At 47.1% G+C, this 23,282-nt stretch overlaps 1 protein-coding gene and 1 non-coding gene across 2 annotated transcripts in view; one reads left to right on the top strand and one right to left on the bottom strand.

Annotated features, from left to right (window-relative positions):
* Nucleotides 1–5,714, bottom strand: part of LAPTM4B (lysosomal protein transmembrane 4 beta) — a 75,027-nt gene extending 69,313 nt beyond the window's left edge. The window contains exon 1 of the mRNA XM_032316118.1: nucleotides 5,379–5,714. Coding sequence (XP_032172009.1) covers nucleotides 5,379–5,477 — 99 coding nt within the window. The 5' untranslated portion in view covers nucleotides 5,478–5,714. The remainder of the gene's footprint in view (nucleotides 1–5,378) is intronic.
* Nucleotides 5,715–6,834: 1,120 nt separating this feature from the next.
* LOC116575615 lies at nucleotides 6,835–6,939 on the top strand. Its single transcript, XR_004279872.1, has one exon. It is a non-coding gene; the product is annotated as a small nucleolar RNA U13 (small nucleolar RNA).
* Nucleotides 6,940–23,282: the final 16,343 nt, after the last annotated feature.

Here is a 23,282-nt window from a genome sequence, read left to right as displayed (position 1 = left end):
GGGTAGGCAAAAATTTCTCGGTTTATCTTTTGGGTTTTTTTTTCTTTTTTCTTTTTTTCTTCTTTTCCTGTATTAGAAACTACTAACCAGGAAAAAAAAATTGACAAACTGAACTTAAAATTAAAAACTTCTGGGGTGCCTTGGTGGCTCAGGGGGTGAAGCCTCTGCTTTCAGCTCAGGTCATGATCTCAGGGTCCTGGAATCAAGCCCAGCAACGGGCTCTCTGCTCAGCGGGGAGCCTGCTTCCCTGTGCGCCCCAACCCCCCACCCCACCCCACCCCACCCCCCGCCTACTTGTGATCTGTCAAATAAATAAATAAAAACTTTTTTAAGGGGCGCCTGGGTGGCTCAGTGGGTTAAAGCCTCTGCCTTCGGCTCAGGTCATGATCCCAGGGTCCTGGGATCGAGCCCCGCATTCGGGCTCTCTGCTCGGCGGGGAGCCTGCTTCCTCCTCTCTCTGCCTGCCTCTCTGCCTACTTGTGATCTCTGTCTGTTAAATAAATAAAATCTTTAGAAAAAAAAAAACTTTTTTAAAAAATTAAGAACTTCTGTTCACTGGGGCACCTGGGTAGCTCGGTTGATTAAGTGTCTGCCTTTGGTTCAGTTCATGATCTCAGTGTCCTTGGATCGAGCCACAGCTGGGCTCCCTGCTTAGCGGGGAGTCCGCTTCTCTCTCTCTGACTGCCCTCCTTCCCCCCACTGACCAGCCTGTGTGCCCTCTCTCTCTCTCTCTCTCTCTCTCTCTCGTTCTGTCTCAAAACAACAACAAACTTTTCATCAAAATATACCATTAAGAGGGGCGCCTGGGTGGCTCAGTGGGTTAAGCCGCTGCCTTCGGCTCAGGTCATGATCTCAGGGTCCTGGGATCGAGGCCCGCATCGGGCTCTCTGCTCAGCAGGGAGCCTGCTTCCCTCTCTCTCTCTCTCTGCCTGCCTCTCCATCTACTTGTGATTTCTCTCTGTCAAATAAATAAATAAAATCTTTAAAAAAAAAAAAATATATACCATTAAGAAAGTGGGTAGACAACCTCGCGCTAGAAGAAAACATTCACAAAATGAATCTTTAACAAAGGACCAGAATCTAAAATATATGAAGAGATCTTACAAATCATTAAGGAAAGAAAAATAAAACCCAATTTTAAAATAGGCAATGAGTAACAATTCACAAAGGAAGATTTATGACTGACCCATAAGCAAAAGATACACCGCCCCACATCGTTAGTCCTAAGGGAAATGTAAACTCAAACTACCAAGAGCTGCAACTACATACCCACCAAAATGGCTACAATTAAAATGACTGACACGCTGAATGCTGACAAGAATGTGGTACAATTGGAACCTCACACGTTGCGGGCTGCAGTGTAAAAGAGAACCATGTTGGAAAATTGCTTGGCAGTTTCTTATAAAGTTAAACGTACTTCTACCCAATAACCAGCAACTCCACTGCTGGGTATTTAGAGAAATAAAAAGATATGTCCACAAAATATCTTGTGGAAGAGGGGGGCCTGGTGGCTCGGTCGTTAGGCAGCTGCCTGCAGCGAAGGTCAAGATCCCTGGGTCTAGGGATGGCGCCTTGCACTGAGCTTCCTGCTCAGCAGGAGCCTGCTTCTCTCCCCCCCCACCCCCGCCACCTCCCCTCACCCCGTTTTCTAATAATAAAATCTTTTCTTAAAAAAACCTTGAGCAATAATGTTCAGAGCAGCATTATCCAAAATAGCCCCAAACTGGAAATAACCCAAATGTCCATCATCTGGCAAATGGACAAATAAATTGTGATTTAGTCATACAATAAATACTCAGCAATAAAGCATCAAGCTATTAATATACTCCAATTAACATGATTGAATTTAAAGGACGGTAATGCTAAGTGAAATAAACCAGATACAAAACACATAAAGTATAATTCCTCTTATAGGAATAGTAAAACTGTCGTTTAGGGTGAGGGTAAAGGGGTAGCAGGGATTAACTGGAAAGACACGGGAACTTTCTGAGGTTTTGGAAATGTCTTCTAGGCGTGTGGGATACACAAAGTGCATGCCTTTGTCAGCATTTGTACACGTCTATGGATTCCACCATATGTAAATTAAGCCTCATTAAAAGGAAAAAATAAGAAACTGATTTCCAATATAAACACCTGAAATGAATATGCTTTATTACTGGACTAAAGGAAACTTTTGTTATTCTAAGGCAAAAGCAAAACACACCCAAAACTTTTAAAAGGTAAGAACAAGAGGAAACAGGCTGACTAAAAACATCACAGGGACCACAAACCCACCATGGGCCTGTATGCAAATCACTTATGCTCTCTGGGCCTCTAATTTTTTTAATTACGTTATTTTGTCATCCATAAAACAAAGTTTAGAAAATCTACCGCACCAGGAGTATGTAAAAATTGAGCATATGCCAAGCATCTGGTATAGTACGTGGCACACAGGGCCTTAGTAAATGGTAGTGGGGTAGGCAACAGCAATCAGAAAAGGCATGACAAAGATCCACTTTACCTTTCTGGTGTAATAGGCAATAATGTTTTTTTTTTAAAGATTTTATTTATTTATTTGACAGAGAGAGATCACAAGCAGGCAGAGAGGCAGGCAGAGAGAGAGAGAGGGAAGCAGGCTTCCTGCTGAGCAGAGAGCCCGATGCGGGCCTCGATCCCAGGATCCTGAGATCATGACCTGAGCCGAAGGCAGCGGCTTAACCCACTGAGCCACCCAGGCGCCCGGCAATAATTTTTTTTAATGAAGATTTTTAGTTATTTATTTGACAGAGATAGCAAGCAGGCAAAGCAGCAGGCAGAGAGAGGAGGGGAAGCAGGCCCCCTGATGAGCAGAAAGCCCGATGTCAAAGGCAGAGGCTTTAACCCACCGAGCCACCCAGGTGCCCCTGTAACAGGCAATAATTCATTTAAAGAGTTTTATTTGAATATTTTCCCATAGCCCTATCCTTTTTTTTTTTTTTTTTTTTTTAATTAAAACTCTCCCCGTCTGATAACTGACCCTATGCCATCCAGCTGGCTGGTGGAGTGAGAGGGAGGAAGAGGTGCCTTGCTCTCAGTGCCCCTGCTCCTTCATCTTAGAAATGTTCATGTGGGGCGCCTGGGTGGCTCAGTGGGTTAAGCCTCTGCCTTCAGCTCAGGTCATGATCTCAGGGTCCTGGGATCAAGTCCCACATACGGCTCTCGCTCAGCAGGGAGCCTGCTTCCTCCCTCTCTCTCTCTCTGCTTGCCTCTCTGCCTACTTGTCATCTCTGTCAAATAAATAAATAAAATCTGTTAAAAAAAAAAAAAAAGGAATGTTCATGTGATGGGGCGCCTGACTGGCTCAATCACTAGGCATCTGCCATCGGCTCTGGTCATGATCCCAGGACGCCGGGATTGAGCCCTCTCCAGCTCCCCCTGCTTGTATTCCTTCTTTCGCTATCTCTTTCTGTCATAAATAAATAAAATAAAAACTTAAAAAAAAATGTTCATGTGAAACCAAGTTTTGAATACCCAAATTATACGTAAAGGTATGAGTGAAACTCGCAAGTCCAAATTGTTTTACAAAATGCAAAAGACTTCTTAGGAAGAATACTAGTACTAAAGCCAGGTTTCCCATTTATTAGGTTTACCAAAGGGCGCATCCTTCCATCTGCTAGAAAGCTTTCTAATTATCTTTCAAAAGGCCATGCTGTTTCCAAATGCTACAACACACACAGCAGTAACTACTTTCCACAAAGAGCAAGTTCAAACAGTAGACGAAGCATGCAGAATGTTTTCCTTTTCTCACACCAATGCTGTCTGGTTGGATTTCAGCCAAGAACAGGGCTCAAGTAGATTTATCTTTCCTGTAGATCGTGTAAGTACATTTGCCTAATGCAGTGCCCTAGATTTTACAAATTACATTTGCTGGTGTACTTGCAAGTCTGCAGTTTTGAACATTTTCAAGGAGGACACAAGACATTTATATACAACAGTCCATCTTGACTATCAGTAAGAGCCCTATTCTGAGGCCACCTACCATCCTTTTGCTGTAATTTAAAAATTTCTGTAAAGCATTTCTTGGCTCCTAGCGAAGTCTGCGTTGAGCCAAGATGCTGATGTTCTATCTGCATTCAGACTGCACAGAAAGAATCCACTCATACCAAAGATCTGTTTGAAAGCTTTTAAGGCCAAAAAATGTCTATTGTGTGGCCTATGATAGGCACTGACTAAAGGAAACTTGAACTATAGTGCAGGGAACACCATAAACCTGGGGGGAAACGTTCGGCTTAATATGGCACAACACCACAATTCGACATGATGTTCATACTACATCGAAAAAGTGACTATGAACCAACAACAACAAAAAAACTCTTATGATCAAGAATTTATTCTCACTAAAAAGTTCAATATGCCGTCTTGGCACCATGACTTCCTCAGGATGCAGTGGTATTCACTGCACAATGGCTCGGGTCTAACTCCCCATCGTGATGTCACAAAACCCGAAATGCAACGGAATCCGACTCTGTTGGTGCATGCGGTCCTGGGATGCCAACCATCAACCTGGAGCAGGCACAGGGCCAGAAAGCTCCATCAGGTTTCCTCACTGCCCCCAAGAATCACTGCTCCCCCAAACAAACAAGTCCTTAAAAGATCCGACCTAAAAAAAGGAAAAAAAAAAAAAAATCAAATCTGCTGGCTGTGGCCGGTAAGAAAGGTACAGGGATCACCTGTCAACGGGCAGGAAAGTAAGTGGGTGTAAAATGGCTTCCCGGGACGGACTGAAACGCAGTCAACCACAAGCAAATCCCTTCCTAGAGTAACGGCTTTCCACCAGACGTGGAGGGGCTCGGGCACCGAGTGAGCCAAGACGCCCCCAACCGTCTCTCCTCGAGACCCGAACGCGCGCAGGAGACGGTCCGCAAACCCGACGCAGACAGGCGCGGGCAGGGAGAAAGGGCACGTCCGGCCGCCAGCGTGACCGCAGCGGGGGACACGACGCACTCGGTCACCCACCCCACGACCCTGCCGGGCACGGCCCACCGGGTGCGGAGAAGAAAGGAAGGGCTGGGAAGCACGTGGTCGGCGGCTCCGCCGGGGGCTCGGGGGCCGCAGGAGCACTTCTCCCGGAAGCCGCGGGCTCGGCCGCGGCCACACAGCCCCCGACTCCGGGCCCCCAGCCGGACCCCCGCCGCAGGCTGGCCGCGCCGGGGATCGCGGACAGGCTCGTGCAGGGAATTAAGTTTCTAATAATACAACTTCAGGCAGATTAGCGCCGGCGTCGCCAGACACCGAAGCCACACTTGGCGGAGGGGGTGGGGGGAGGCGGTGTGCAGGGCGCGCGGGCCGGGGGCCGGGGGCCGGGGTGGGGGAGGGTCTCCCCGGCAGGTGCGCCCCCCGCGAGTAGTCGCCGCGCTCACCAGGTACCAGACGCCGAGCAGGATGGTGCCGGTGCGGACATGGCAGCACAGGCAGCAGCTGTTGGAGTAGAACCGCGTCCAGGGCGCGACCATCTTCATCGCTCCGGCTGCGGGCGCCGTAGCGCGAGCGCGCGCCCAAGTTTGCAGGAGCGTCGGTCGCGTCGCTCGGGACTCCCTGCGCGGCCGCTGCCGGCTCCCCCGCCGCTGCTGCCGCTGCTGCCGCGGGTCCCGCTAGCCAGTGGCCTGCGCCTCCCCGGAGAGCTCCTCGCGCCTGCAGCGGCCGGACCCTGCGCTCCGAAGGCAGCGGGAGGAGGAGGAGCGGGAGGGGGGCGGGCCACGTGACCCGCGCCGGGGGCCAGTGATGTCACCGTGGGCTCCAGCCAGCTGCGGGCGCCGCCGGCCCGGGGCAGAGAAATCAATCATCCTGCACCACCGCCCCGCACCCCTCCCCCTCCCCTCCCCCCTGCAGTCCCGGGCCCGTCCCGGAGCAGCCCCGCGGGGGAGTTCCGGGCCTCCCCCTCTCTCCTGTGGTCATTTGTGTAACTCTGTCCGGCGTTTGGGATTCTTTTCTAGTCTCCTCGGTTGCGGTTTCTTCCCTTTCACTTCAGTTTTGCAGATAATCTGTAGATGCAAATACTATCATTGTTATCTTACAAACTGCGAGACGGAAAACTGCAGGGTGTGTGCGATTCCGGTCAACAGCAGTCCTTTGAACCCGCTGCTGGAGCCCGGAGCAATTTGTCTCCGCTTCCCAGCTCAATTACCGTGGTAGTAACCTTTTTCCCAGAAAATAGGATGTGTGTCAAGGACATCCTCGCTGTGCTTCGGGCAGCATTTTTAATCATGACTGCAGCTCTGAAGAAACAATCATCAAGCCAATTACTTGGCTTTGAAGGCCACAACGCGGACCGTGAGGGGGCTACTGAAAGATAGCTCTAGCTGGGGGTTATTTCCTCCCATTTGTTGTTTGGTCTCAAAGAACCCTCGCCCTGGGTTAGCATCTAATTACCCTTCAAGCCAAACATCTCCTGAGTTAGATTATTAGTGCGTGTCAAAGTTTGGTTTCGGACTTGGAGCAAGAGAAAAACGGGTCAGATTTAAATTTCTTAAGGACGGGTTATACAGGAGGGAAGGAGAATGTGCGATGAGGTGGTTTCCGTGCAGGACCAGTTAGTTTGAGAAGACTGTAAAGCTGTCACATTCTTAGTGTGTCGCTTAAACCTGGATCCAAAGGGACCGGGGCGTCTCCAGAGATTGTCAGATGTGGGCCCTTAATTGGAAGTAATAAGTAACATGCGAGAGATCCTCAGAAAGGAGGATGAAGATCAGTTGTTGTTTTGTTTTGTGACTACAAATTTCTGTTTTCTCTCACACCTGAGATAATTTGCTCTTTGGGGTCTTTAATGTTCAGTTATACCCACAGGTACTTTTTTTTTTTAAGATTTTATTTATTTAGATCCTTTTGTAGTTCATAAGCATGATGATTGGGTGTTCACGCTTCTGTGTGACATGTGCCACCCTCTAAACCTTGTTACAACCTCGGCACATTACCCATCTGACGTGAAAAAAAAAAAAGATTTATTTGACAGATGATGAAGTTCTAGAACATAGGTGATGTTCGGTGGGGTGAGGTCCAGAGCCGATGACTAAAGAAAGAATTCTTGAGACATCTTTGGTGCAAAATGGTGATTTATTAAGCACGGGGACAGGACCCATGGGCAGGAAGAGCTGCTGCCCCGCTATCCTGAGGAGTGCCTGATTATATACACAGGAGTTGGGTAGGTGAGGACAAAGGGGATGTTAAAAAGGGCTGTCACGGTAAAGAAGACGGTCAGGATATTGGAGGCCTAGTTATTGTTAAGCCAAGGCTGTTTTTCCCTCTGATGAGACACTAACACGAAGACAATTGGGAGTTTCCTGGTGGAATGTCACATTCCTCCTAACAAACATCCTTGTCAGTGAGTTTTAGGTTTAGAAGAAATTTAACTTTACATTTCCTTCAGCCCCAACCTCCTTCAGTTTTTCTGGAGGGGAGGGCGACATTAGGGCTTGAGGAACTGAGTTATTTGTCTAAGGAAGTTGGGCTATTGATAAGATAGCTTCTTTATTGTAAATCAGTAGGACACTTGTGGACCGAGGGAGACTCCTGTCTTGCAGGATTGTGATCTTTGCAAGTTAACTAGTTGTTTTTCTTTTAGGGTAGCCAGGGGTGCCTGAGGAATGTCACACATTCTCTCCTCACAAAAGAGGAGAGATGGAGAGTAGAAGGGAGCAGGTCCAGACGGGGTGCAAGGTGCCAGCTTTTGCTTTGTCCTCAGCCAGCCTTCTGCTTCCTCATCACAGAGACAGATCATAAGTAGGCAGAGAGTCAGGCAGAGGGGGCTGGGGGGGTGGGGAAGCAGGCTCCCCGCTAAGCAGAGAGTCTGATGCAGGGCTCAATCCCAGGACCCTGGGATCATGACCCCAGCTGAGCCACCCAGGCGCACCACCCCACTCCATAGGTACTTTTAAACTGCTGTGGGATAAGCAGGAGTCCTCTGTACAGGATGGAAATAGAGAATCAGGCTGAAGAGTGGTACTTTCCAAATTCAAACTACCAACATGTTCCTCTAATTACCTCCAGCTTTGCCCTCCCGACCAGGATTTCAGATTCATTAGGCAAATGATTCATTGATTAAAGGGAATTTTGTATTTCACAGAGCTTACTATTCAAGATCTGAATTTACAGATACTTGCTACATGGCACTAGAAAAGAGGAGAGCCGGAGAGTAGAGAAAATCTGGCTGGAGAAAGGAGATCAGGAGGGAACAGTCCCTCTGCAAGCAAAGTTTATGAAAGAAAACACAATGTCAGGGTCTCTGGAGTTGTCGTTACTTGAATGCGAGAGGACTGGGGAGGGCTGGCAAAAACAAACAAAACCAGAAAAACAAAACCCCAGAGGCTTCCCAAGGAAGTTAAGTCACAGCCATTCTCAAACAGCGACGCATATACTGGAGCACCGATTACACAGCCGGACCGCTCTTTAGACAAATCAGCTTGTTCTCATCTCTGGGTGCCTCAGCTTCTGGGGCCACACATGCTCTTCCCTGCTAGACTACACCTCTCCTGCCATTCTTCTCTGTCTCCATAGTGCCTTTGTTACGGAGATGGGCAAACAGTAGGGTCTCCATTTTAGAAAGGCCCCATTTACTCGTGCTCTGTTAATTCACCTGGCGTGAGTAAATTCACCTTGCATCTGAGTAAACCAGAGAAACTATGTTCTCATGCCAAGGGGGAAGCAGGGAAGTTCTTCTTTCTCTGCATTCCACCCTAGGTCCCCAAACACCTGATTAACATCTAAAAAGATCCCGAATGCTGAACATGTTCCAGGACATTCACCTCGAACCAACCTCTGTGGACACTGGCATCAGTATCCCCACCTTTGGTGATTTATGGAATAACATCTATCGTTTACCTGGCACTTGTCTATGATCTGACCCAACCCTGGGTTCCTAAAGGAACACGTACCCTAGACCCCTTTCCAATAGAGACCCCTAACCCCAAGCGACCAGAAGGCTCACCTCTCTTTTTCTGAGTCTGCCGGACACTCTGTCTGCTGTACTCTATCACTTACACTATTCAGTAAACTCTGCTCTCGTTTTCTTCTGGCTCACTTCCATCCTTGGCAAAGGACCCTCTCTGATCCTTGGATAGGGCCTGCCTGCATCCTTACCAAATGTTAAAGGCTTCTTACCTCTAGGACTTCAGGCCTCGCAGCTTCTTTGTCACCCAGGTCCCTTCCCTTGCCTTCTCCAAGTCCCCATTTTTCTCTCTCTGAATCCTCCCCTCGCCCCTTTCTTCCAAGCGCATTTTCCAGTGAATTGATGGAAACGTTTCCTTCCATCAGTCTATCTGCTACGATCCAGTATACCAAAGTCAGTTAGAGTGGCGACTGGGTACAGGAAATAAAGACATAAAAGCTGCAAAGATGAGCGCATTCTGCCCCCGCCCCTCCCTCCCCGGCTCCCAAAGCAGACTGTGTGGTCTCCAAGGTGCTAGTCAGAACGTCTGCAGAGTACCCCTACAGGTGAAAAGGAAATGCAATGGGAAAGCAGATAGGGGCCATTTACATGACAAATGTGGGGAGTTAGCATTTCAGTTGGGCCTTGAAACGGTGAACAGAACTTAGACAAGGAACACAAAGGAGAAGGAAGAAACACTTGATCCAGGATTTACATAGGGCCAGATACTCTTTGGAGTTAGGGAAGGTCTCCCTGGAGCTGCCTCTAGGACCTGGGTAAGGGTCTGTCCCAGGAGAAACCTCAGAACCGCCCCCCCCCTCAAAGGCTGAGAAATTCAAGGAGCTACTACCGTCTAGCTATCCTGGAAAGACCAAGGGGAGGCAGTGCCTTCTGTGGTTGTGTTGGAAAAGGACCCCATGTGCCTACAGCGGAGGGTGCTGTGGAATGTCTTCTTCGATGATGTAAGTACTTCTCAGTCGTCGGTGATGACGGAACAGAAGGGTAGCTAAGGACAAAGCAAAAGGCTGAGACCTTACAACTTCTCCCCCATCCCCACTCCGGGGTGGGACATATGTAATTCTTTAGGAATCCCCCAACTATCTTAGTAGCCTGCTAAAAAAGGGCAAAACGGCTTTGGCGATGGCAAGGCCTCTGGTATCGGGTATCTTGTAGATTCTGTTTAGCATATGGAAGTGTAAGGGCCTTATTCAGCCAGAGCGGCCCCACCCCAGTTGAATTGCCATTTTGTTGTTTATGAAGTAAAACTTAAATTGACCCTGCACTGCGCACCACCATCCCGCCCCCGCCCCCCCCCCCCACGCGCCAGAGGAACTTCCTTAAAAGCAAGTCTGCGAAACTAGTCCCAGGTAACAAAGCCCAAATACAAGCACGCGTCAGGTCAGGTGGAGATAACAGCCCAAATGCCGGGATGAGTTGGGTCAGGTGGAGACATCCAATCAGTAAAGCGTGCGTACTGTCTCCCTAGTTACCAAGGAGTATGGGCCCCGCCCTTTGGGCCCCTTTTAGGTGCCAATTCTGCCGAAGGTGATAGGCTGGTTCAAATATCTACTAGGGTAAATTGTAATTCAATTGGTCACTTATGTGTGACCTAACATGACTGTGCAGGTTTCTCTGTGTGTTACAATTTCATTGGCCACCTATGCGTGGCCAGGCCCAACCACATGGCCTTTGACCTTAAAGGCTAGTCTGTGAAACAGAGAGGGGTCGCCCTCTCTGTAAGAGGTGTGGCCCGGAACGTTCGGTCTGATTTTTTTTTTAAGATTTTATTCATTTATTTGACAGATGGAGATCACAGAGAAGCAGGCAGAGAGAGAGGAGGAAGCAGGCTCCCCGCTGAGCAGAGAGCCCGATGTGGGGCTTGATTCCAGGACCCTGGGACCATGACCTGAGCCAAAGGCAGAGGCTTAACCCACTGAGCCACCCAGGTGCCCCACGTTCGGTCTGATTCTTGATGCTTGGCGGGGAATAAAGCTTTGCTTGACCTTCGCTTTGTATCAGTCTCGCTCCTTTAATCACAGAACCATTATTGGGGGGCCTAACAAAAGTTCTATTGAAACCTCCGTTTTCCTTACTTCCCCCACCCCCATGGTACATAACCTGCCACCCCTTACAACCTGGGGCAGCAACTCTTCCTGCCCAGGGGTCCTGGCCCCATGCTTTAATAAACCACCATTTTGCACCAAAGATGTCTCAGCTCTTTCTTGGTCTTCGGCTCCAGACCTCACCCCACCGAACCTCACCTATATTCTAAAACTTCATCAGTTGGTGGTACCAAAGAAAACCCAATAGGTCTCCTCACACACTCTCCAAATAAACCAGGGATCTGTGCATTCATGCAGTCATAAATTTGGGGAATGAAAACTTTCCAGGTGAGGGAAATAGAGAAAAAAATGGAAAGTAACATAATAGCAAGATAAACGTTACAAGGTGCTATGAGAGCCCCACCTCTCAGTTCAGGGAAGACCAGGGAAGTGACCTCTAGATCACTATGTGTGGGGTTAGTTGGAGCTGGCTAGGGAGACAGGCAGAGGACAACCTCGGACAGGATGGGGGCAAGGACATGCAAGGGCCCAGCATCTGGCAAGCCCACAAATTTAGAAACAGCAGGTAGTATGATAGCCGGGAGTTGACATTTGAAGGGAGGGGGTGTAGAGTAGAGAAGATGGGGCTGAGGAAGTTTTATGGGAGTCATTATAGGCAGGGGAGTTAACAGCAGATGAAAAGCTTTTCATCCCATGTTGCACTGAGAGATTTGGAGCAAATCTCCTAAGGAAAATGGGGAGCTTCTGAACTAAATATTGAACCCATATTAAATCCATATGCCTCCATGATCAATTAATGTCACAAGCTTTAGGCACATACAAATGAGACAGGCAAGACTGGCTCTATTATTTGTGGGCTCCAGTCCAACAGTGAGAATAGGGATGGGGTTCTCATTTAAAAGTATTAAGCATTTGGGGCACCTGGGTGGCTCCGTTGGTTAAGCACCTGCCTTCAGCTCAGGTCATGATCCTGGTCCCAGGATGGAGTTCTGCAGGGGGCTCCCTGCTCAGCAGGGAGTCTGCTTCTCCCTCTGACCCTCCCCTCCTCCATGTTCTCACTCCCTCCTCCTCTCTCATTCTCTTTTTCTCAAATAAATAAAATCTTTAAAAAAAAAAAAAAGTGTTAAGCATTCCAAAAAGGCAATATGAAACCATGTGTGGGATGTCCTAAGGAGGGGGACCCTGTGCTACTGCCAGGGTCACATGCCCATGAGGCTGGCCTTGGAGATAGGTCCCATGTCTCTCTTAGAGATTAAAACAACCGACAACAACAAGAAAAGGGAAAGCTGTCCGATAACAAAGAACTGTTTCATGGAAGCTGTGATAAATGCCAATTTTATAGGAATGTGTGGAAGAAAATAAGTAGTATGTCAGATGATTCATCGAAGAATCTGGATCTTGTCCAAGACAGGGGGCAGGACTATGAAGGTCAGAGCGAGGAGCTGGCTCCAGGCCTGAACTGCTGCCAAGGTGGAAGTCAAAACTCATGATTGATGTGCTCTCAGAGATGCACGTAATTAATCATGTATTTATTAAAGCACACATTTGGGGTTTGGTCAGGTTCTGGATGGGGGTTGTGCGAAGGAATGCATAAGACACAAACCCTGCCTCTAAGAAACTCATGAAATAGTGAGAGGGCCAAAGATGGCTGGAGGGATTCATTTGAGGGAGATAGCATGGCTAACGATGAAGCAACAGTAGTCTGATCCCTGGTGATATTAATACGATACCTTAGTTGTTTATCGGTGTGTAATGATCTGGAATGTGATCAAATACATCTGCATCAGTCAGAGTCCAGGCAGGGAAACAGGGGCCATTCTAGAAATTCTACACAGAGGGAAGGTAATACAGGGAATTGGTTGTGTAATAGTTTCCAAATGCTGTTTTGTCCCAGTTTTGCAGCCTACCTCAAAGCTCTCAACTCCCCCTTGTAGACTGTTTGCTAAGCCCCCACCCCAATTACTTCCCTTATCAGACCCTAACACACCTAGGTTATAAGACACACTTACCCAAGGCGAGAGGCCCCAGATACTTAAGAGATAGGATCTGTAGGATTTTTCGAAATACCCAACCCCCAAGGATCCCTCACAACCTAGCTAACTTCAGCCTGCTTGCCATACATAAGCTCTCACTCTCTCTCTTTAAGATTTTATTTGTCAGAGAGACAGAGCACAAGCAGGGTTAGGGGCAGGCAGAGGGAGAAGCAGTCTCCCCACTGAACAAAGAGCCAAATATGTGGCTGGATCCCAGGAACCTGGGATCATGACCTGAGCAGCCGTTTCACTGACTGAGCCACCCAGGCGTCCCCATAAGCCATCTCTTACAGTTCCAACTTGCTGTTCCCCATGCACGGGTGCAAACCCTTCCCCCCTGTATGATATCCTGCCTGGCTGTCTTCTTTCATTTGGAGCTATGAGTAACAAAGAATTCTGCCTTTCCTCTATCCTGAAGTGTCATTGTATTGTGTCCCACCATCAAAAGAAAAGTTAAATTTTACAGCAGAGATGCACCCAGGTGAGAAGTCAGAGGAAAGACAAAGAGGCAGCCCACGTATTGGCCAAAGAAGGAAGGAAGCCACCCGTGCTCACCTGACTAGAGCTGGGACCATGGCAAGAAGGGTGACGGACTGAGATGGCACTGCCACTGTCAGATGTGTGGCCACTGTTGGGGACACCTCCCAAAGCAGAGAGAAAAGAGGAGAATGTCTTGACCTCTCCCCTGCACCACCCTCTAGTCTTTTACCAGTGCTTCCCATTGGCTGAACTCCCAGAAACCACCTGACAAGGGTCCTGGGAGAGGTACTTTCCTATCATACAAAACCAGTGGGTGTGACACCCATGGTCGTAGCAGCACTATTCCCAACAGCTGAAAGCTGGTGTCAACCCAGGGGTCCATCATGGAAGAACGGATGAACCAAGCGTGGTGTACTCCTACAATGGAATATTCTTCAGCCTTCAAAAGGAAGGAAATCATGTGGCGTGCTACAACATGGATAAACTAAGTGAAATAAGCTAGTCACAGAAAGACAAATACTGTCTGGTTCCATTTATAAAAGTTATTGAACATAGTAAAATTCACAGATAGTAGAACAGTGTTTGCCTGGAGCCAGTGGGGAGGAGGAAATGAGAAATTGTTGTTCAACGGGTATAGAGTTTCAGATTTGCAAGATGAGAAAGTTCTGGAGATCTGTTTCACAGCAACATGAGTATACTTAAAACTACGGAACAGTACACTTAAACATGGTTAAGATGGTAGATTTCATGTTACGTGGTTTTCTTCGCCATAATAAAACGTTTTTTAAAAAAGATTTTGTGGGGCGCCTGGGTAGCTCAGTGGGTTAAAGCCTCTGCCTTTGGCTCAGGTCATGATCTCAGGGTCCTGGAATCGAGCGCCACATCGGGCTTTCTGCTCAGCAGGGAGCCTGCTTCCCCCTCTCTCTCTGCCTCTCTGCCTACTTGTGATCTCTCTCTGTCAAATAAATAAACAAAATCTTTTCTTAAAAGAGAGAGAGAGAGAGAGCACAAGCAGGGGGGCGGCAGGCAGAGGGACAGGGAGAAGCAGGGCGATCCCAATATGGGACTCGATCCCAGGACCCTGGGACCATGACCTGAATGGAAGGCAGTCACCCACCCAACTGAGCCACCCAGGTGGCCCATAATAAAACTTTTTTAAAAGAAATGAAATTCTTTTTTATTTCAATTTTTGTTTAAATTCTACAAAGAAATGAAATTCTGATAATACTATCATATGAATGAACCTGGAAGACATGCTCTGTGAAGTAAACCAGTCATAAAGGACAAATACTGTAAGATTCCATTCATAGGAGGTACCGAGAGTAGGCACATTCATAGAGACAGATCACAGATCGGAGGTTACCCATGGTTGGGGGAATGTGGGGATGGAGAGTTAGTGTTCCATGGGTACAGAATTTCCTTGTGGGATGATAAAAATGTTCTGCAAATAGGTAAGGGTAATGGTCACACAACACGTACATGTACACAATGCCACGGAATTGTTAAGTTCAAAAATGGTTAAAAGGCTAACTTTTGTGTTGTGCGCATTTTACCACACAACCCAAAAGAGCAGGGGGAGGGAGGGAGACGCATTGAGAACAAGCAGGCAAGTTATCTAGGCAATGTGACATCTAACCCCGAAATGTTATCAAGTACAATTTATTTTCGTTGATGATCTAGAAAGGCAGAGTCTTGCAATGTCTTATTTTCCAAGGCAGAAAGACCAGTTAATCTCCCCTTTCTCAGTTTGCAGCATCTCATAATAAATGGGCATGAGTTCGAGTCATAATTCGCCAATGGTTGTGTCTTTGGGGGAATCGCTTAATCTCTCGGACTTTTCGAAAATGGGACTGCTAGTCCTACATTTATGGTTGTTGGGAGGTTATCACAGAGCAAAGCATGTTAGATGCTTTGCGCAGAGAAAGTGTAGTAAATGATAGCCTTAGACAAATTAACATTGTGGAGCACCTGCTGGTGTTTTACATTTATTAAATAAGGCTCACAACAAACCTGGGAGCTAGGGATTAAGCCGCCCATTTTTCAGATGAGAAACTGAAGCTGAAGGACTTTAAGTGTCTCACTGCAAGGCGGTGTCCAGACCAGGATTTGGATCTGGGATGGTCTCACAGAACTTGAGTGCATTCTCCATTCTGCCATTTAGAGCCTCTCCCCAGGGATTTTGAATCTGAGAAAACAAAGCATGTGTATAAACCACTAAGTAAAAAAGTCAGCCAGTATCAAGAGCTCCTATATAAGGTGTTCCTGAAAATAAGGATATGAAACAAGATGTCCCAATTTGATGCAATAATTTCTGTTCCTAGAGAGTTAAAAACTCTTTTATTCTTTTCTTTTCTTTTTTTTTAAAGAATTTATTTATTTATTTGACAGACAGAGATCACAAGCAGGCAGAGAGGCAGGCAAAGAGAGAGGAGGAAGCAGGCTCCCTGCTGAGCAGAGAACCCGATGTGGGGCTCGATTCCAGGACCCTGAGATCATGACCTGAGCTGAAGGCAGAGGCTTTAACCCACTGAGCCACCCAGGCGCCCCGAGACACTATTTAATGACCACATTACTGTTTTGTCCAGTTATTCTCAGGAAGAACTGGGAAATAGTATTACTTCAGGTCTTAAAGATTAAACAAGATGGTAACATTTCAGAGCTGGAAAGCGTTGGAGTCAATTGAATCAGTACCTTTATTTCACACTAGAGAACCTGAGGCCCAGAGAGACAGAGCAGACAATTTGCCTCAGATTGAGCTCTGCCCTCACACGGTGGGACCTCCCAAAACTGATAAGGAAAAGACCAAGAGGGGACGGCCGACTGTCCGTCTCTGTGAAGACAGGGCAGCTATAGCAGATGTGAGAAAATTCCTGAGGTGTCGAAGGTGATGGCATGGAAAGAAAGCAGGGCACTTCTGTGGAGAGGACTAGTCTCCCAGTAGAGCACGGACACCTTAGCAAGTCAGGAAATGTCTAGTAACTACCCCAAAACCATGGTGTGTAGTGCTTTTCTGAAGGTGAGTGCTACATGTGGGGGTCCCCCTGACAGGCAGGAGCTCCACTGGAAGCTACCTTGAGCTGGCCTTAGGACTTGGTGAGACCCGTAGTGAAACTAAGTTCTTGGGGCCACAGGATTCCGAAGGCTTCTGGCCATGAAGTCTGACCAAATCATCTACCGGCATTGCTGTTGTTGGTGTGTTTATTTTTCTCTTAGTAGTCTGAGGGAGGTTTCCTGTCTTTTTCTTTTTTTTTCATTGATTGTTTGTATTTTGCTGTGGTTTAAGTAATACTCAGAAATAAAGAGTGCATTTAAATTTCCTTTCCTTCCTGAAATGGCGGATTTAGATTAAGCAAATACCAGGGAAGTTTTCGCAAGGGTATTTTAATTTAGTGAGTCAACCATTTTTGATGACAGAGAGCAATCCCTCTTTACCTGTGCCAAGTCCCTTGCTGCAGAGAGGATTTAACGCATTCCGGGGATGTGCTGGAGAAAAGGCTGAGGGCATTTTGTTTATGCAAATGTTTGGCAGCCTCTCTTGTTTTCCCCCAGGGGGAGAAATTTGCATCTTGAAAAATGAACTGTGCTCCTACCCCTGAGTCCATACTGAAATAAATAAATGATTGAATAAATAAATAAGTAGGGAAGGAGAGATACATCCCTTGGTGCAGGAAAATCCCAGATAATTTATGTAGATACTTTGTCTGCGAGGAGATAGAGCACAACTTCCCACTCCGTGAATGTGGGCTGCGCACCGTGGCTTTCTTCCAAAGAGCACAGTATGGAAAGTGGGGCAAAAAGTAACATGGAGAAACCCGACAAACCTTGGCCAGGTAGTCAAGGTCAACAGCAGCAGTGATTGAATCCTGGGGATGGCATGTACCCTTGATATGGTGTGAGGAAAATGACATTTTGTCTCTATGATCTTTTAAGCCCGGTCTCATGATGAGAAAAATATTAACAAATCCCACTGGAGGAACCTTCTCCATAACATCTGACAAGTACTCCAAGCTGTCAAGGTCATCGAACATGAGGAAAATGGGAAACTGTCACAGTCAAGAGGAGCCTAAGGAGATGTAACGAGTAAACATAATGTGGTATCCTGGATGGGATCTTGGAACAGAAAAAGGTTGTCAGAGAAAAGCTAAGGACATCTGAATAAAGTCTGTTATCTTACTTAATAAGAATGAATCAGGGGGTGCCTGGGTGGCTCAGTGGGTTAAAGCCTCTGCCTTCGGCTCAGGTCATGATCCCAGGGTCCTGGGATCGAACCCCACGTCGGGCTCTCTGCTCCGCAGGGAGCCTGCTTCCTCCCCTCTCTCTCTGCCTGCCTCTCTGCCTGCTTGTGATCTCTGTCTGTCAAATAAATAAATAAAATCTTAAAAAAAAAAAAAAAAGAATGAATCAGTACTGGTTCATTAATTAAGACAAATGTACTGTGCTAACAGAAGGTGCTAATGGGGGAAGTGAGGATGGGTGTATGGGGACTTCTGTATTATAGTCACCATTGTTCTGCAGATTTAAACTATCCTAAAAAAAAAAAGTACATTGCAATGTCCACAACAGCCAAACTATGGAAAGAACCTAGATGTCCATCAACAGATGAATGGATAAAGAAAATGTGGTATATATCTGCAGTGGAATACTATGCAGCCATCAAAAGAAATGAAATCTTGCCATTTGCAACAACGTGGATGGAACTAGAGGGTATTATGCTGAATGAAATAAGTCAATCAGAGAAAGACAATTATTATATGATCTCTCTGGTATGAGGAATTTGAGAGACAGGGCAGGGAGGGGTTTGTAGGGCATAGAGAAAGAAAAAAATGAAACAAGATGGGATCTGGGAGGGAGGCAAACCATAAGAGACTCTTAATCTCAGGAAAAAAACTGAGGGTTGCTGGGGGGTTGTGGGAGGGAAGGGATAGGGTGGCTGGGTTATGGACATTGAGGAGGGTATGTGCTGTGATAGTGAATGCTGTGAAATGTGCAATCTTTTTTTTTTTCTTTTAAGATTTTATTTATTTATTTGACAGACAGAGATCACAAGTAGGCAGAGAGGCAGGCAGAGAGAGAGAGGAGGAAGCAGGCTCCCTGCTGAGCAGAGGGCCTGATGCGGGGCTTGATCCCAGGACTCTGGGATCATGACCTGAGCCGAAGCAGAGGCTTTAACCCACTGAGCCACCCAGGCGCCCCTGAAATGTGCAATCTTGATGATTCACAGAACTGTATGCCCGGGGCAAATAACACATTACGTGTTCATTTTAAAAAATTAAAAAAAAATAATAAAGTGCATTTTAAAAAAGAGAAAAAAGTGAATTGGGCAGTAATGAGGAAAGGAGGAAACGATGGTAAAACAGTATTCAAGAAGGGGCCTGGCTGTCTTGGTCAGTAGAGCTTGTGACTTCTGATCTTGGGGTCATAAGTGCAAGCCCCACTTTGGGTATAGAGATTATTTAAAAAAAATAGAAAGTAAAAAAACAAACAAACAAACTGGTATTAGACAAAATTCTTAAATGCTCAGTTTTTTTGAAAACAGAAGTTTTTGAAGAACTCTAAATTTGCTTTGACACCACTTATAGTCTTAACATGCTCCTTACAGAGGGAGAAAAGGATGTTTTGTGATTTAATGAAAATATGACAAACATTTAAATGAACTAAATGAATCTGTAATAGTCCTCAAAGTGCATTTTGTTTATCACTGTGTAAATGCCCCCATTTGAAAGCCTGGTAACTTCTTTTTTTATTGGCTAAAAGATTTAAAGCAAAAAAAAATGCCATTTTTGACTTAAGTGTTCATTGAGTTAGCCCATTTAACTTTTCACCAAGCCTCTATTATTCTGGTAAAGTGCTCATTGTGTGACAGTTTTTATTTTGCAGTTCATTTTATTTTATGGTTTTCTTGGGATTGTTTTTGGGCAACAATTTGCCAGCCACTCCCCACTTAGAAGATTATTTACCATCAATACATTCTTCATTGTGCTCTTTCAAGACCTGACACGACACAACGTGCAAGGTTGGAGGATATCACAAGATGTTTCAGAAACTCAGAATTGAGGGGCACCTGGGTGGCTCAGTGGGTTAAGCCTCTGCCTTTGGCTCAGGTCATGATCTCGGGGTCCTGGGATCAAGCCCCACATTGGGCTCTCTGCTCAATGGAGAGCCTGCTACACCCAGCTTGAAGCAGCTAGTAGCCGTCTCCATTATTGTTCTGAAGATGACTAGTGGAGAACAGCTCATGTTCCTTTTAGGTCCAGGGACCGCGGTAAGAGTCCCTGGGGGCAAAGGGACGATTTCTCCCCAGTATACAGAGATTAAGAGATAACCTCAATGGGCAGATGAGGAAAACCCTTCAAGCTGACCTTATCCATGCCAATATGGCCCTTTGGTCGCACAGCATGGCCCCACAGGAGGAAGCTGGAATTCTAACAGTAGCATCATCTCTGGGACCTTCAACAATGACTGGGTCTTCAGCTCCTGCCGGGCGCTCCACTTCATGTAGATTGAACAGGAAGCCCCCAAATCCACTTCTCTTCTCTCTCTACACATGGGTAGATCCAGCTATGTGAGGCTCTATGTCTGAGTTTAGAGCATGGACTATGGTTGAAAGTGGCATCCTTCTTCTAGGGCCTGCCCATAAACATGCCCTACGCAAGCCTCCACTTCCTTTCTTCTCTGACCATAAATAAATAAATAAATAAATAAATAAATAAATAAATAAATAATTTCAGTTTAAAAATGTCTGCTCAAGGAGCACTGTAATAGCTTTTAGACAAATACTTGGTGGGTGATCTGTGTGTGTGTAATTCTGTGATTTCAAGAGGCTAACACTTGGAAGAGATGTAGCTGTTGGTGAGATTATTAAAAGTCAGTTAGCACTTTTCCTACTAAATTCCCTCCAAAATACATTTTGAGAGTTTGTTTGACCAACTGAGTGATGAGTGAAATAAAATTCCTAAGTATCATTTATCTCCTATTAAGTCAACTATCCCTTCCATTATCTGTTCTGTTTCTAACAACACAATTCCAACACAGTTTATCTTGAAGTCTTAGTCCAATCTTCTTTCAAACATTTCTTCTGCACTATGACTAATATGCTTAGTGACTTGACAGGGGACCATTGTTATCTCTGTAAAACATTTTGCTGCACAGCAGAAACTTCTAGATTTGGGGAACTTCTGCCATTTTTTTTTTCTCCTATGCTGTGATTCTCTGATCAATTACTGCAGTTACTGTTCTTATAGATTCCAGGGAATGTATACAACTTGCAACAAACAGCAGCAGAAGCCAGACAGAATTCCTAAGTGTTCGGAAGCAAATGTATCCACATTTGTCTTACTTATTTATTTATTTTTAAAGGATTTTATTTATTTATTAGACAGAGATCACAAGTAGGCAGAGAGGCAGGCAGAGAAGGGGGGAAGCAGTCTCCCCGCTGAGAAGAGAGCCTGATGTGGGGATCAATCCCAGGACCCTGGAATCATGACCTGAGCAGAAGGCAGAGGCTTTAACCTGGGAGCCACCCAGGTGCTCCCACATTTGTCTTATTTAAAAGATGGCCCATCCTTGTGGTACTCTACAGAACAAGAGGTCAGAATTCTCCTGTGCTCCTTTTGGGGCTCAGTGTCCCATCCATGAGTAGGTCAAATGATGTCCCTCATCAAACGAGGATAATGGTAGCAAGAAGAATCATGGAGATGGACACTGGGATTGTTTGCATCCAAGCAAAATGTTATTATTATTACTATTATTTTGAGAAAAGACGTTTCTTAGACATTGACTATCATGATTTATTCCTCTCCTGGAGTTCAGTGGCTCTGAAGTTCTGGCCTACCCCTAAAATTTTTCCTGGTGTCATTTTCTGCCTGAGGGAGTTCTGTCCACCCTAGGAGACAGTTGGTGTTTGTCTCCCCATGAAATACCCTGGAGCCTTCTCTGTGCCCTTCATCTGCCGCTGTCCCTCTCACCTGGAGTGCTACAGCGGCCTTAGGGTGACCCGCTGTGCCTGTTTGCATGCGACTCAGGGTTGGGGGATAAGGGGGGAGGTCCCAGCATGCAGAACTTCCAATGCAAAGCCTAGGAAAGACTTGGGCAACCTGGAGGAGTTGGTCACCCCAAGCAGTCTCTTACCTGTGTCCTTGCCATTCCTCTGGTTCCTTTCTCTGATCCATTGACCACAGAATGGCCGGAATTCAAACTAATCTGGTCGCGTCGCTCCCTTGCTGGAAACCCTTAGAGGGCCCCCTAGCGTCTTTTTAAAGCTAAGTCACTCCACAGGGCATACAAGGTTCCTATGAGTCAGTCCCTGCTGTCCCCTGGCTCCATCATTCATGGACACTCTTTGTCTTCCCACCTGGCGGACCCCCTACCTCCCCAGCAAGCTGCACTGTGGGCTTCCTCCATACGAGCTTTCTTTGGCCCATGCTTGAGGCTCCCTTCTCGTCCCCAGGCCTTCTTCATTCACGCGGGTCCCTCTAACCAAATGCACTTCTTCACTTCAGTGATCCGTCTGCCCTGGTCTCGCCCTGCCGTCGCCTCCCGAGGCCAGTCTTCTCTGACTTACCCTAATTTCGTTAGGTGCCTCTATCCATTGGCATGCTGTGGGCTCCCCATGACAGAACCGCGGTCACCGTGGCTTTACAGGGTGGAGATCCAATTTCTCTCTCATGTGGAATGGACACGGAGCTGGACGGTCCAGGGCATGTGGTCCCTGGAGACCCAGGCTCCTTCCTCCCCACAGCTCCGTCCTAGCCTGGAATAGTACCTCGTGGGCCAGGCTGAGATTCTGTTTGAGATTCTGTATTTGCCTGATTGGCCGCTATTCATCCTAAGACCAAACTAACAGTCAAGGTCATTGGCATCTCCCAGTGATCCATGGCCCATTTCCTGAACTGTCTTCTTTACCTGATGGTCGCTCACTAGGCTGGTGGTGCCCCTGACCTACATCACCCCAGGGCCAGGGACCATACAACCGGGGACAGCCCCTGCCCCAGAGGCAGCTGCAATTATTCCAACCCTCCAACCCCAAGCTTGCCTGGCCCTCAGAGGACACCATCAAGGCTGTGGCCGGTGCTTCCCCTGACACCCGCTTCAGCCTGCCGACTGAAGATGGTGGCTCCCCGTGTGGCCCCGTGCGGCGTGGGTGCCCCTTCTTCCTATCTATCACTGCAAGTCATACAAGTCATAGATTCTTCTGCCCGCGGCATTAGCCTCTCCATGCCACTACTCATCCCCTTTATAAACGAAGCCCCAGGCACAGATCAGAAAGTGACCCCCATCCTTTCAAGCAGCCTTCCCGGACCCGCGGCACACACAGCGTTCGGCCTCAACCTGTCTCCTCCCGCAACTAGCCCCAGAGGAGGCTGGAGGGTGCAGCATCCTTCCCAGAGCATCAGGGTTCTGCCACCGCGACCTTACGGTTGGCTCCCCTGGCGCTCTGTGCTTCTCCGGGGGGGGCTGTTATTCCCTTGCCCTCCGCCACCTGCCTGTTGTTTGTCATCTAGGTTGGTGGGACGAACAATTGATCTGTCATGATGCCGTGGTGACTGCGACATCCCTGTCCCTAACGCAGGACCCTGAGCCGTGGAGACACTTCGAGCCACAGAAGGAAAGCGCCACTTCTTAACTGTTAGCTTGGGAGCACAGGGGACACACAGCGACACTGTTCAGTTCAGCCCACCTTTTTTAGAAAACGGACAACATGCTGAACACGGATCCATTTATTTATTCATGTGGTCATTGAACAAATACTTTTTTGAGCCACAGAGTCAGGCTTGTTGCAGTTCCAGGAGCCCAAGTGAGCTAACCAGACATGGTCTCTTACTCAGGGCT

The sequence above is a fragment of the Mustela erminea genome, chromosome 16, assembly GCF_009829155.1.
Source record: "Mustela erminea isolate mMusErm1 chromosome 16, mMusErm1.Pri, whole genome shotgun sequence".
Classification (NCBI taxonomy): domain Eukaryota; kingdom Metazoa; phylum Chordata; class Mammalia; order Carnivora; family Mustelidae; genus Mustela; species Mustela erminea.
The sequence above is the reverse complement of the archived record's forward strand: the minus strand, read 5'-3'. Positions and strand labels throughout refer to the sequence as shown.